The sequence below is a fragment of the Archocentrus centrarchus genome, chromosome 17 (assembly GCF_007364275.1).
Source record: "Archocentrus centrarchus isolate MPI-CPG fArcCen1 chromosome 17, fArcCen1, whole genome shotgun sequence".
In the NCBI taxonomy this organism is placed as follows: domain Eukaryota; kingdom Metazoa; phylum Chordata; class Actinopteri; order Cichliformes; family Cichlidae; genus Archocentrus; species Archocentrus centrarchus.
In genome coordinates this window covers 16251250-16267357 of record NC_044362.1, presented here as the reverse complement: position 1 = coordinate 16267357, position 16108 = coordinate 16251250, and the positions used below count along the sequence as shown (strand labels likewise).

At 39.2% G+C, this 16108-nt stretch overlaps 1 protein-coding gene across 1 annotated transcript in view; it reads left to right on the top strand.

The window, feature by feature from the left end:
- Window positions 1-461: 461 nt before the first annotated feature.
- The window catches only part of fgf12a (fibroblast growth factor 12a), a 38826-nt gene continuing 23179 nt past the window's right edge, over window positions 462-16108 (top strand). The window contains exon 1 of the mRNA XM_030751251.1: window positions 462-517. Coding sequence (XP_030607111.1) covers window positions 499-517 — 19 coding nt within the window. The 5' untranslated portion in view covers window positions 462-498. The remainder of the gene's footprint in view (window positions 518-16108) is intronic.

The window sequence follows — 16108 nt, the reverse complement described above, 5'->3', positions numbered from 1 at the left end:
ATCTCATGAACTGCACAACTTTATAAAAACAGTAAAAAGAAGAGCCTGATTGCTATGTAGTTGAGGAATAGATGGATAGAAATGAAGGCAGAGCCCATCCTTACACAATAAAACAATTAATTCCTTATACCCATTTCTCTGCTGCATGCTAAATTATTTCTGCATCAAGACACAATGCACACTCTGCATCCCCCTAAAACACATCCATACACAAGTCCCACCCCCTCCCTCACTCTTTACCTGAGCCATCAGTCCACCTTACTCAAAAACTCTCAGAAGCACCAAAGTGTAAGCTCACTCAAGAGCTCTGCACCCGGTGTATCTCCAGACAAGCAGGGCTGCAAGAAAAATCTCATTTTTGCAAAGAATATTAGGCTTACTTGAAACAATCAACTTGCCCCCCTCCGCTCGATTGTCCTGACTGAGAAAAGAGAAGCGCGCACGAGAGGAACGCACAGCCCACATCGGCAGCATACAACTTCAGTACCACGAGAGGACATGGGTGATAAAAACGCCGGTAAGAAACTTCCACCTGCTTCTTTATGAGTAAGTTATGATCACATTTTGTTTGGGTAGTTGTTCGGACGCAGCAGTTGTTTAATAGAGTGGATTATTAGAGCCTGTACTGCGGAACGTCAAAAGAGCCAAACCAAAACGTTTCCTGCGAGAAAAAGAAATGCACTTTTTGAATCTGGGTACGAACTTAAGCCGGAGGATGCGTATGATAGCCAGCAAATGCGTTAACCAACCCCATAACCTCACCACATGCTTCAGTGCTGCAGGGCAGTGCTGCTGCTGCTGTATCCCGACTCCCTCGCGCAGTCCACCTCCTCTAGTAGTTTTCTCATCCCAAGCACACTCTACGACTCCAGTGTGGACCTCAGCCTCTCCAGCACCGATTATAATTTAACATTATAAGGACTGAAAATGATCAATGCACTGCATATACATTTATTACAACCTGTGTAAATGTTAGGCTTGAATGACACTGTTTTCATCTAGTTTACTGCGCATGCTAGAAGGTTTAGGCTCCCTTCTCCCAGCTCCTTTACTCTATCAGTGCTGTCAGCTGATTTAGACAAGAACTGCTGCCTCTCCACTTTTTTGGTGAGATGACTGCTCTGCTGTTCTGTGTGTGGCCTGAATGATTAGCATGCGTGTTGTTGACAAAGCTTTTCAACTTTACCAGTAATGGGTAGAAAGGCTGCAGTTTAGACCTGCAGGATGCTGAGTCTGCTCGCTAAAACACTAGATGCTGCCTTATAGTCGCACAGAAATGCATTTTACAGTGCTGTGACTTATTGTGGTTATTTTGTTGATTTTTTTTTTTTTTTTTTAAAGACACATGGGGTTAAAGCACATAGGGGCACATTCCCTGTATAAAATATATTTGGATTAGGGACAGAGTGCCCTTGTTTAAGTAGGGTAACCTTCTGGCAGGGTCACATTGTCCTGTTTCACGCAGTTGTTCTAAAGCAAAGTGTGGTAATACAGCAAAACAACCTATAAAAATAGTGAGGAACAGTATAGACTACATGCCAAAGTTGCACATGCACAGTTTACATTTCGCTTATATCATTAACAGTATAAATCTTAAACTCTTGGATCTGCAGTATTTATTGCCTAATGAAGCATTCACAACCACCTATAATACCTGGAATTCTTAATGCCTGGCTGTGTTTCTTCATACTTCATGAGAAGAAGAGTGGACAATAGTGTCATTATTCATGTAATTAAATGTTGTGGGTCTTCTTGTTCATATCAATCCAACTTGCTGCGTACACTCAAACTATAGAAATATAGGGACAACTGTCACATTGCAAATCTGTATCATTTGCACTGTTTGCAGTTTTTTCACTCTTCTTTTCTGACTTGGTGGTAGCATTATTGGTGTGTTGGTGTGATTTATTCACTTATTTCATATTTTTTCTTCACTCATTTTCAGATGCATTACTGTTTCATTTATAATTTAACTGACTGTATTGTTTGTCTAAATCTTTTTTTTATACTGTGATGTGTTGGACTTATATTGTTTTTATTTATATCTGTGTATGGATGACCTAACTTGTTTCCCTGACCAGGAGTGATTTAATTTAAAGTACAGTAGTAGCTCTCAGGGCTTCAAGGAGGGTCCTGCTTTGTTCACGAGGCCCTATCTTAAATATGGTGCTTGTATAAAAAGTTTGTTTTATGGTGATGGTTGTATTTATATGGTGCATATTTCTAAATTAATTTAATGAATTAAATCAATTCAGATGTTATGCAGTTTTTCAGCAGAAGAAAATGGATGGATGGATGGATGGATGCACACAATGGACTGTGCAAGGCAGGAACAGGGGGTTAAAAATAAAGACTCCCATCAGCTCTTTTTTACTGTATGACAACACAAAGCCAACACAGAGCATGCTATGTATACAGAACTCTGCTGCAGTATAATCAAATAACAGGCACAATAAAGCATATTAATTATATATATATATATATATATATATATATATATATATATATATATATATATATATATATATATATATATATATATATATATATATATATATATATATATATATATATATATATATATATATATATATATATATAAAACCTGAAATTTAGTTTTGCAACAACTCAGAATGGTTTTCAGTAGTTTGTATGGCCTCCACATGTTTGTATGCATGCCTGACAATGCTGGCACGTGCTCCCAATGAGACAACAGATGGTGTCCTGGGGGATCTCCTCCCAGATCTGGACCAGGGTATCACTGAACTCCTGGACAGTCAGATGGACCAAAACATAATGTCCCAGCAGTGTTCTTTTGGATTTAGGTGAGGCAAGTGTGTCAGTCAGGGTACCGTTGCCTAGCCTATAGAGGTTGGTGCATCCCTCTATGGATATGCCTCCCCAGACCATCACTGACCCCCCCACCAAACTGTTTCTCCAGGCCCTTTACCATCTGTGACATGTGTTCAGGTGGAACCTGCTCTCATCTGTGAAAAGCATAGGGTACCAGTGGTGGACTGACCAATTCTGGTATTTTATGGCAAATGCTAACCAGGCTACACAGTGCTAGGCAGTGAGCACAGGGCCCAATAGAGGATATCGAAGTCTGTTTCTGATTGTTTGGTCAGAGACATTCACACCAGTGGCCTATTGGAGGTCATTTTGTAGGGTATCTGCACAAAGGAGCAGATACCGGTCCTGCTGATGGGTTAAAGTCCTTCTATGGCCTAGAGTAACGACCTGTCTCCTGGAATCTCCTCCATGCTCTTGAGACTTTCTGGGAGACATAGCAAACCTTCTAGCAAAGGCTAGATATCTGTAGGGTCCAGATATCATTTCATGCTACCAGTAGTGACATTGACCCTAGCCAAATGTAAAACCAGTGAAAAAACAGTCAGAAAAGGTGGGAAAAAGTCAGTGGCCTCCACCTGTAAAACCATTCCTGTTTTCTCAGTGTGGCCCCTCCAGTGCACCTGATTTAAATTTTATTAACACCAAAGCATCTGAAAGTGATTAACAACCCCCTCTGCTACTTAACTGAGCACATCAATATTTCAGAAATGTAATTTACTTGATGCTATATTTTGATTACTCTGATTAAAAAGTATTCCTTAAATTTTTTTTCAGCAGCAGATATGCAGCAAGCCCCACACACTGTAAACAACACAGGGCAAGGAAAATGTATTCTAGTGTTTCTGTGTTATGTTGGCCGCATTTCTCACTGACCCCCTCTCTTTTAAGAAAGGAGTAAAAGCTCTTTACTAGCAACTGCAAAGACCAGTTTAGTGCAGATGCTGATTCATTTTTTATATTCCTCAGGCCAACTCTCGCTCCGCTCATGTTCCAAATCTCCTCTTTCGTCATCATGCTCATGACAGCAATCTTAGATTCTTGTTTCCCATGTTTGCAGATGTTTCTGTCCTATGATTAAATAAAAACAATCCTTTTTTTCCATTATTTCCTAGTATATACACAACAAATTCCAGATATGAAGCCAACATTTTGTAATTCAGCTGAAGCTTTGCTTCAATGGGTGTTCATTTAGATGTGACCAAAACAGTCAACAGAAAGCTGCAAACAATAGACCTCTCTGAATGATTTCCACCCACATGCCTCCAAAATAAATAAATAGTTAAATAAATAATGATAAAACAAATGAATAAACAGAAAAAGTCAATTATCTCTGTGCAGTCTGTGACAGGTGTCTTGTTTCTGTGTTGTGCTCAAATTGAGTCCCAAACCTCAAGTTTGCACACTTGTCATTTTGCGAAAGGTGTTTGGCAGCACTGCTTGATGCAACCATTAACAGTTTTGAAACAGTGCTGATTTTAGCAGCATGCCCTCCTTTAGCTTTGCAGAATATAAGATGCTTTCTGACATTTCAGAAAATGGTAGCACCCATCAGCAGTGACTCAGTGCTTTTGTATATTTCAGTATCTTCTGTTATTTCAAATCTCTTTATTTTCTTCTCTGTACAGGTTGTTATAGTCGATCATTGATCTGTCATGGTCCTGGGCCTTGTGCCCGCTGTTTTGTCATTTTGTTCGTTGTTAAATTTCTTCTGTTTCATGTTGAGCAGATATTTTGTATTAATGTGTTTATTGTTTAACTTGTTTCAGTTTGCCCTTTTTCCCTTTGTCCTCATGTTCAGCCCTAGTCCCATCTCTGTGTTTAGTCTTTGGTGCCGTGCATTTAGTCTGTCTCTTGTTTATCTTCTGTGAAGATTCTTGGTTTTTGGATTATCTGCCCAAGTTCTGCTCCTTGGAGGATTTTTGTAATGTAGCCTGAAAACTCAGCAATAAAGCTGCTCTAAGTTTACATTTGTCTGCTGAGTCCAGCATTTGGGTCCTAACTCTACCTGGCACTCTGCCCACCTTGACGTGATCAATGTTGATGTAATATTTAGTGCTACAGATGCCAATAAATTTTGACACAGAATTAATTTATTGGTATCTTAGCACTTCTGCAAAAGTTTTGTCTGAAAGAAGAAAGTTATTGTGTCATTACTGAGAGATGAAAATAGATGGCATCAAAGCAGCTTAAAGGACAATATAAATGTTATTACTTTTTTCTAACATCAGCCAAATATCTGCACTATATTCTGCATCATTTCTGACTATTTTACATTATAGTGGTCATCTTTTAGATTTTAAATGAATTTTTTCTCAATATGTGCTCTACAGTCATCTGAACACAGATGGATAATGTAGTCAGTGTTTGTTTTAAAAGTCTCCACTACATTACCAAGCATCTCAAAAAGACATGATGCACTGGATTATATGTTTCAGCTAAATCTCTGCTTTATTTAATCTTAGGGCGAGTCAAGAACTAGCATGTGGTTCACCAACGCAATGAGCATAACTTCCCATTTTTTGTGAGTGGAAAACTCATTTTGTTCCACTGTCGCTTTTCCTGTATTTGCTGTTCTTGTATTTGCTATTCCTGTCATGCTGACAGGTTTTTGATTGTTGTCCTCTTTTAGATGATTGTTACTGTTAGCATTGCTAATAGTGCTTTTGTCCTGAGCAGACGTATAAACTGCTGAGCCATCCAGCAGCCAATAAAATGATAAATGGGATAAGGTCAAAGTGCTGTGTTGTGTTGTGTGATGGTGCCGTACCGTAGTCTTCTGTTTCTGAGCATGCTTAGTGGCCTAATTGTGCATGTGTGGCATATTTGCTCACTGTTGACAGGATCTTTTGTAGTGTACTAAGGCAGAAACTAGTCAACAGCTAGATTGTTGGAATGGGTAGCAGCTACTCAGGTACTTAGAAACCTCCCATAAAACTTGCTGTTTATTTCTTTAAATAATCTAACTCATCCAGCGTCTGGCCCTACCACCTGTTAGATGGTGATGATCATGATCTTTTTGGTCAGGATCATGGAGGGAGTCGTCCTAATGCATGACTCCTGCGTTAGGAAAGTTTGGTTGGGGTCTTCCCATCTCCACTATGCTAACATGAGTAATATGGTCATTGCTGTGACATGCTGATGTGTCCACATATTTTCATGCTTTTTATGATCATTGTTACTACCAACCATTTAGTAATCACAACAGTCCTGAACTCACACTTTCATTTGGTGGTTAAAGAGATGAATTTGTCATGGATATGACTGTTTGCAAACCTCCTAGACCAACAGTGGGCTTTAATTCACATTTATGTGTGCAATACAGCCAATGAATGACAAGAAAATGCATCACTTTCCTTCTGTACTTCACACATTACAATAGCCTGTGAATTGTGATGGATCATTGAGCTGGATAAACTATTATCTCATTGATGTTCTGGTTTATTGTGTACAGAAAAAACTGAAAAAAAAAAAAAATCTATCATGTGAATGTGGCCCAGGGGGGAAAAAAAAAAGCTAATGAAAATTATGAATTAGGACAAAAGATAATGTGAATTTTATTAAACAGGCTAAAACATGCAATATCACTGGAACTGTGGTGGAATTATTCCTGAAAAGTTAACAATTTAAAATTGTAAAATGAAGACCCAGGTATTTGATGCCAGTATATTTAACTTACCATGACCTTTTTGCACCAGGTTTTAAATGACTAAGTGTCCTTTTCATATGTTTTGAAATGTGGTTCTCATCCATCATGCCCCACTGTGGGCAGCTTTGCTGCAAACACTTACAAACAACTGAGTCATCCTCACATTAATTTTACACAGGGACTGGATTGTTAACACTAAACCATGTACTTAAATGGAATATAAGCACCTCTTTCTAACAATGATTTATTCAGACAAGAAGTGTTTTAAACCTTTTGTTAAAGTATTGAACAATGTATTCATTAATGACTTTTTTCAGTTATAATTGATTAAAGAACTTTTGCAGTTCCAGACTGTTGGAAATCATCTTGGAATAAGAGTTTTTTTTTAAAATGGTTATTTTATTAGAGCAAATCTCTCTGATGAAGTGTTTGACTGTCATCTTCATGAAGGTGCTGTAGAATATCCAGACCAAAAGCCATACGTATGAACTGCCTATATTTATGATTGTATATCAGTTATACACAAGAATTTGCCCAACGGCTGGGGTCACTCTTTCTAATAGGTTATCAGGTTTATAGTCATAGATGTTTGTGTGACATTAATAAAGGGACTTGGGTGAAGTTTTTCTTTAGGGATGCTTTGATATACCATATTAACACTGGTGTTAAGCAAAGGAGAAACAAGCTGTGTTGTGGTATTAGAATCCTATTTCATTTTTCTGTTTTTAAGCAAGCACTTCAACACGTTGCAGGACAATCTGCCGTTTACCTGGATTCTTCACATTTGTAAGGCTGGACTGTATCATTGAGATCTCCAATCAGTGCCTGTGTAGGATTGGGAGTGTGTGAAGTGTGCACATTCTGCTGTTTTGAAGTTTAGATTTAGAATTAAACTGAAAGAACTGTAATAATTAAATGCAGCTTCAAATTTGAAGACAGTGTTTTTTGGTGGGGCTGACAGCATTAAAGATGGGATCATCAGCATCAAAATTACGCCTCGTGCTCCTGAGCTAATAAATATTATGTATGTACAGAGTAGATATCAGCAGCTCTAATAATTAATCTTGAGAAACACCTTTATTAGCTGTCTTTATACTTGATTTTCACCCACTAAGGACAGTTTGACTGCTGTCAGACTGATGATCAGGTGATTTCAAAAGGTAAAGCAAACATCAAAACCTGTCATGGTCCTGGGCCTTTTGTTTAGTGTTCTGTGTTTTGTTCTTTTAGTTTGCATCTGGTTTTGATTCTTAGTTCATTATAAGTTTCTAAGTCCTGTTGTTTGTTATTGTTATTTATATTGCATTCCTATTTCCCTGCGTCTCTGTGCTTTTGTCCCTCTGTGTCATTCCTCTTGTCTTGTGCGTTTTATTCCCAGTGTTGTGACAAGTCTGTGTCTCTGTTCCCGTGCTTACTTGTTTCTTGTTTTACTTTGCCAGTCTTTGTCTCTTGTGCTCTGTGTTTAGTTTTACTTCCTGGTCTTGTCTGTTATGATTACCTGCAGCTGTGCTCCCCACCTGTTGCCTGTTCCTTTGTTTGTCTCTGTGTATTTATTGTCTGTATTTTCCCCCTGGTCCCTTATTGTGTTATTGTCAATGTTTAGCCATAGTGTGCATCTCCCTGCTCCTTAGTTTTGTATTTTTTAGTTCTGGCACCCAACCAGCTCCAGTTTAGTTGTGTTTATTATTTCCTGTCACTTTTCAAATAAACCACATTTAAGTTCATTTTTGTTTAACGAGTCCTGCATTCTGGGTCCAACCTCGCCTGCCACACAGCTCCTCATGACAAAAGCCAACAGAGAGCAAATTTAAAGGGGTTAAATATTAAAAGCCTTGGCCATATTAACAACAATGCCAGTAAATGAATAAATTGATAACCAACTGAGCCTATTAGGAATAGCAAGGCAGCTACTGGGATTATCTATAAAAAGATTTAACAACTAACATGGCTTTTATACCAAGAAAATAGTAACAGTAATTACCTGCATGCATTTACCTGTTGTTTAAAAACAGCTGTATTTATTTATTTATTTTTGGGGCAGCATTACTCATTCTTTCACATAAATAAAAATATATAATAAACTTTTTTTTTCAGCCATAACAAGTACTACTTATAAATTAATAATAATAAAAAATGATATATATTGTGATTCCATGAGACCATTTATGAAATGGAGATCTTATCACGAAAATCTCATGCTGTGTCAAAAGCATAGTGTCCAGGTACATGGCATTATATTAATTACATGGGACAGATCAATGCTTATTTGCTTTTGTAAACTTGTGAATTTCAAGAGTAATAATAAGGGAAGATAAATCCTCCTATCATACTTACCTTGACCTGATATCTTTAAAACAAATGTCTAATATCATGTCTGTTTTGTCCACTTTTAACTAAAAATAAAGTTGAATAAAATGTTCTGCAATCTGAAAAATCCCTGGTCCCTGGGACAAACATATTGAAACTATATATTTTTAATTAGTATGAGCCCATTAATAGATTTTATTTGGATGATAGTGTTGCCTTAACTATAGTGCATTTTTGTCACGTCACTTGCCCTCTGCACTATCGTCCCCCTATCCTTTTTCCTCCTCTCTTCCTGTCTTTGGCTCTCTCAGCAATTAGCGACTGACTCTGCAGTGGTACAGTATAGTGAAAGCTAAATGTACAGTACAGCACCTTCACCAAATCTGTGACTCTGGGTCTCATGCCAGCTCCCTGGCTCCCTCCACCCATTCTCTCTTTATTCCTCCCTGACCTTTCCTTATTTGCATATGGATGTTGGTGTTGAGTCATTTTGCTGACCTAAAACATCCTGTTATGTTCATTGTGTAGATTTTACATAGTGAGGGCATGTTCCCGTGGTAGTTGGTGCCATATATTTTGTTGTCCTTGTGGTGCAAGGTCACATGAGCACAGGAAAGAGGTTTTGAAATACAGTAAAATGTTGCAGCATATACTGTAAAATGCTTAGGCAGTGTGCTGAATGCTACAGCAGAGATTGTCATAATGTTTGTTGGGTTGATGGGTCACTTGTCAACCTAAAAAAAAAGCCTCTTTGTTGTGTTATTTCTTGGGTAATTCTATTATTAGTGTTTGCAATTTTAGTATTTATAGGCAAGTCTCTAATATTTGTACATACATTTACTTTAATTTGAATGTTTTATGTTGTGACACCCCCTAGTGTTGAAAGTGGCACATGACTCTCTAGTCTTGCCCTCGGCGCTAGTCATCCTGGGTCAAAATTCTTAATAAGATATTGAACTTTCTCTTTTGGATGACGATTCATAACTCAAAACACATTTTAAGTTTACCAGAGCTTGAATTAAACACGATGAGTGCTATCTGCATATATATATATATATATATATACATATCTGAAGCCACTTTTTTGAGTCACAACAACACAGTCCGTTATTGCAAATGCCTAATTCAGGTTCGCACCACATTTATGCCACAATATAAGCGTCTGTGATGCCCCAAAGATTCCTCGTCCTGGAAGTGACTTGCCATGCTTTACTAGCTTTTTCACTTTCACTTATTAAGAAAGGATGCAGTAGGACTCCGAGATCTTCCACGCGTCAGTTAAATTGCTGTAGTGAAGCGAGGCTGGTTACTTCTCTTGTGAGTTCTTGCTCTTGTTGTATCTGTACGTCATTCTCTATTCCATCCATGAGAAAATGGTGCACTTTTCACTCCACTACACTTATTACCTGCATAGTTAACACCAGCTCTTTCATGACTAAAAGTATAAAATGCCGCCTATACACTAATGTATATCATAATTTACTAAAATAATGAACGCACTGCTGCCGCACTGGAAGGACACTTCGGTGGCCATTGTTGCCACTCGCTCTTTCATAACGCAGTGACTGAGCCATAAACTTTCTGCTACTATCACGCATCGCAAAACATCATTGACTTCAAAGCGAAGGGCTGCAGCTGACGTAGACTCTGCGTTGTCCTCTTCTTCCCAGTGATTTGTGAAAACATAGGAAAAAAAGAAAAAGAAAAAGAGGAAAACTACTGGCTCTTGGAATCCAGCATCTGTGCAGCCAGCTTCGGATCGGGCAGCCCTTGTCGCCTCAACTGTCAGCTCCGCATTACCTCACTCGTGGTCGGCCTGCCACTTACCCCTGCAGTTTAACTTTGGCGTGCATACTCTCTCTCTCTCTCTCTCTCTCTCTCTCTCTCTCTCTCACTCTCTCACACACACACAGACACACACACAGTCTCCACTCTCTCCCCCTTCCCTTCTCCTTTCCTGCTATTACGTCCGCTGCTGGTAAAGACGCGGAGGCAGGGGGGGATGTAAAATTAAGAGCACATTGTAACGTCCTTGCGTTGCCTGCTGTGGCGGAAGAGGAGTGTACCGTGAACGCGAATGACCGTCGGTGGACAAGAAGAGGATAGACAGAGAGACGGGGTTAGGGAAAGAGGGAGCGAGAGGGGGAATCACTCAAGATGCCTCGTTTTAGCGTAATTTGTCCTGCAGACTGTGCCCTTCCGGCGTTTTGAGGGCTGCTGTGAGCCTACAGAGGAAGGCTGGCTGGCTACGCTATGCTGCCTGACCCTGCTGTGTTGTGATAGCGTTGTCCGATTGTTTGGATTGAGGAAGGCTCCCATCAACCCAAATCAATGAGGATTCTGAGGCCATTCCTTCAGAAAGGAGCGCATATGCTGCAGTGTTTCTGTGGACAACGATCGAAGTCGACCACAATCACCAACGGTGAGAGACATAGCATTATAGCTGTCTTTGCTTTGCATGCTTTCTCTCTTGAGTGATGAAAGAAAAAAGAAGGAAAGGGGCGATATAGAGAGAAGGGGAGGAGAGGATGAGTGGTTTCATTAGACACCAGAGTGTGTGAGTAACAGCTTCCGAGTCTGCAGTGGAGGGAGCCTCTCCTTGTGCTCCTCGCATCTGTCCTGAGTTTTGTGTGCAGTCTTCGCCCGTCGCGGATAGCTGCTGGCAGTCAGCTGTAAGTCGCACTACTCCCGAGAGGGCTCCTGATACTATACAATGCTATATTTGTTCCAATGCTGCATCTGAAGCGGGCCAAAAATGGATAATGCAGGGATCAAGTCATTAAACTTCAGGGGCCTGGAGAGGCAGCGCTCCTTTAGGGCCCAAACAACCAGCGCTGTTCAGCACCACGGATAGCGACGTAGCACAAGGGGCCCTGTTAAAGTAGGAGTTTCTTTTTTGTTTATATCAAACTACATCGATTGGATGTGTTTTGAACAAGGAGACCCTCTTGGGGTTTAGTAGGCTACAGTACAAACTCAGTTTAAAACTACTGAACTGCCTCTGCTTTTCACTGATACCTGTCTTTGGGTATGAGGTTCTTCTTTTAACCCCTGAGTAAATTTGGGACCCCCCCCCGCTGAAAGTCCCCAAATTTCAACTTTGGCTTTAACTACTTTAATGCATATGCATATCATTATACAGGCAACATGTGCATCTTTTTAAATAAGATTTTAAAAATTCCCTTCGGCAGGGAATTTAGATATTAAAAAACCACTTAAGGATATAAAATTGCAATGACATGCATAAGCACACACACAAGCCCACACGTAGCCACCACCTATCAGTCTTTGGCAACAAGCCTAAGATCCCTGCCATGTCCTCTAGTCATGTCTCAGGCAATTCACTGCAATGCTGCTGTTGTTCACTCATAACACAATTCTACTGTCTCACAAGGCATAAAGAATTCCCCAGTATTGCCAGTGCAAACCAGAAGGCCTTTTTTTTGTATTTTTTTTCTGGGAGACAAATGCAACACCTCCTCCTGTCACTTGCAGTACATAGGATCTCAGCTGGAGTGGTTTGGAAATTCAGGGCAGACAATTAGAAACTCCATTAAGCACAGTTGATTCCTCTGAGGTAGTTGGACCAAAAGCAGCATGCACCCTGGGATCTGTAGGACTCGGATATAAAGCACTATCAGTCCTTATTCTGCATCTCTGCTCGCTGTTAGATGAACCTTATGACTTCAATCAAAACTTTGTGAGTCAGCACATAGGTGTTGACAGAAATGACTGCAAAGCATGTTAGAGATCAAACCATGGCAGATGAATAGTTTGTTTAAACTTTCTTTGGTCTTTTTCACCAACTGGCCAGCCCATTTTGAAGGTTATTTTTTGATTTTATATATTTATATTATTATGCTTGTTTATCAAGAGCTCCTAAAGATCAATCTGACAGTTATGTTTAAAATTACAGCTAAAATATGATGATGAGATGATTTTTGAGAGACACTGTTCTGCTGCCAGCATTGTTTCCCCCCTTGGCTCTCTGATAACTTCAGATAACTTAAGAATAGTGTGCATAACAGAGCACACTTTAAACAGAAAGTGAAACAAAACCAGTTCATAGACTTAACTTTCTATAAGAAGTTGTCAGAGTCTACATTTTGCATAGCAACCTCACTGCATCACTTGCTTCTACAGTTTGTCTAGTACAAGATCCCAGAAGGAAGAAGGAGCGTTATACTCTTCATTTTTCAGGCACAATGCCAAAATCACCTCGTAGGGATTTCTGGTGAAATATGTGTGTGAGTAGGCTTAAACGTTTGCACCTGCTTTCCCTTGTAGTGTCAGATTTGCACCTGGCTTTTCTGGTATTAAAGTTTTCCCTCTCTGTCTCCAGTCATGAAAATGTGTTGCTTAGTGCTCAAGCGGGAACAAAACAAACACACTTAGGTGTTATAAAGTTAACCACTGCATTAATTTGGATCTATTTACAGTGTAACACAGCATCAAAGCAGCCTAGATATTCGAAAAGCTCAGGTGCTAAAAAAATATATCACTAAGAGTAAGAGTTCTAAGAAACAAGTACAATTACACCAGTGGCCAGGACCACTAAGAGCCCAAGTATTGTTGTTTGTATCAGTTACAGGATGCTTGAGCAGTGGGTGTCATAGGGAAACCACCAGAAATAAAACTGATTTTTTGAGCGACCCTGTAACTCTTTATATTTGTCATTTGGTCTATTTTCAGTAATTGATGAATATAACATCAGGTTTAAATTAAAGTACTTTTGGAGGTTTTTTTTTTTTAATGTCAGCATATATTTTGCAAAATTAGCTTTAATACTCAGCAAATGCTGCTTGAGTCTTTCATGCTTTTAAGTTGATCAAAGTTTCTTTATAAAGTGTGTTATCTGAACTGTTGAAATAATGATAAGGTCACAGAGGAATGTGACCTCACAGATGTCACAGAAGTAATGGTAGAGGAAGTACAAGAACTCGATTGGGATGAATAGCTGGCACACACATTCCTTTATTTGTTAGTGGCAAAGTGAAAATGCATTAAAAAGATTAAAGATTCATTTTAATCTTCAGCACGGTGTTGCATAAAAATATTGCAAATGTATGCTGCTCACAAATCAAAAACACTATAAGTAAATAGTAAGGGGTGGTGCAGTGGTTAGTACTGTTGATTCACGGCAAGGGCATCCTGGGTTTGAATCCACTGGCGTGCTGGGGTCTTTCTATGTTGAGTTTATACTCCCTGTGCCTCTGTAGGTTCTTTCTGAGTACTTGGCCTCCTCCACAGTCCAAAGACATGCTTGCTGATTCATTAGGGATTCTAAATTGGGTGTTTGTGTGAATGTGAATGGTTGTCTGTCTCTGTGTGTTAGTTAGGGAAGCAGTTGCTGGACTGTTGCCCTGTGACAGCTGAGATATACCCCCACCACCACCACCACCACAAGCCCTGAATTGAAATTGAATAAGTGATAAAGGAAATTGATGGGTGAATTAATAATCAAGTTCCAAACATGGTGTAGAGACATTATCAGTGAGTTCACAAAAGCACTTATAATACTTCTGATCTAAGACATTTTCCCATGCCATCATGTCATGGTAATGCCTAGCCAAATATGCAACAGGCTCTGCTGACCAACAGCAGAAGCAGGAAACCCTCTTAAACTCAACACTGCAATTCCTTTGGTCCCCAGCAATATACACACCATGTTTGAAGTCAGTTAGATGAAGACTTTTCTAGAAATGTGAAGACACACACATGCACAAACACACATCACACATACAGACATTACTTGATTTATCAGAGAGATGCAGGAAACAAGACTTGGCCTCACATTTTGCTGCACTAGATGTAATTTGAATGAGAATCTGATTGTTTTGTTCCTCCATACAGCTCTGGCTTTATCTCTTTTACATGATGATTCATGTTGTTTTTGTAGTAGAAGTGTTTAAGGAGCATTTTGAGTCACAGGATGTCTCATATTCTCTCACGTTTCTGCTCTCTGCCTCCCGCAGGCTTGGCACAAGTGTTTAGCAGGCATTCCACTATGACAACTAGTTCTAGCTTTTGTGAGTCAACAAATCTGTGAGGTATCTCAAGGACACAGAGAAGTGACAAACTTCAAAGAGGGGAATAGTTTTTCTCTAAATGCTTGTGGTTCATTTATTCTCCACATGAGGGCAGCAGACATAAAAAGTTTCTCTGAACAAGCCACTCCTGTAGTGGTGGCACCTTTGGCAAAACCACAGAGACTCTGGCTTTGGTTTATTTCTGTATACTGAATTGCTGCATCGCTGTTTAATTTCTACATTTAGTAAGAAAATCTCACATATACTGTCCTTTGATAAAATATAAATACTCCAGCTGTATCTTCACCATATATGCTTCAGGTTTTCCCCACAATGTTCATATTATTTTACCAAGAATACAAAAGGCAAATGACCCTGATGAGCAAAAACACATAAAATAATATAAAATGACTCATATGGTTTCTGTAACTGTAGCAGCCAATCTTCAGAGTCAAAATCACTTGAAATGACAATTTAAATAATTATGCTATACTATCTGCAGTGCGTTTCATAACAGCAGTCTTTCATTGAGTTTGGATGTATCTTTTCTGGAGTGAAGGGAAAATTAATTGTCTATGGTAGAAGGAGGAAGCCAAACAGATCCTCATTAGGGAATAATTTATCTTTCCTCGACAAAGATGCATGTCCATGTCTGTAGTGCTCACGAGCTCCCTCCCATTTCTGAGAAAGCTCACTTTGTACTCCAAACCACGCTCTTTTTTTCTTCTTAGAAGCACAAAGCATATCACATCCAAAAAGATGAATGTTATATTGAAACTATTATTGATATTTCTTTATACTGCAGTGTCAAATTAATATCTACCACTCACTGGCAACTCAATATGAATACAAAGGGTTCTGATTTAGAATTTGATTGACTCTAAGACTTGGTTTCTAACTTTTTTCTTGCCCTGCTTAGTATATAAGATTTTATCTGCCCTCTATCTCCCTTTCTCTCCCCCTTTCTCTTTTCTTTCTCCCTCACACATACTTTAGAAATGGCTAACGAGGGTATCAGCTCTTCACATTCACATTCCTTCATCCATTTTTATCCAAATCTTTCATAAAAGGGACAGACAATAACAGTCGAAAGAAAATCTCTCTCCGTCTTTCGCATGCTCTCTCTCCTTCTCTTGCTGTCTCTACAGATTCAGTTTGGAGAGAGAATGTCAAACCAAGTCCTAGAAAAAGCCTCTAAATGTTTCATGCTCTTTCATCATGGGGATGCCAGAGGTTTGCTGTGCTGCTAAAGATGCACGTTTTTCCTAACACA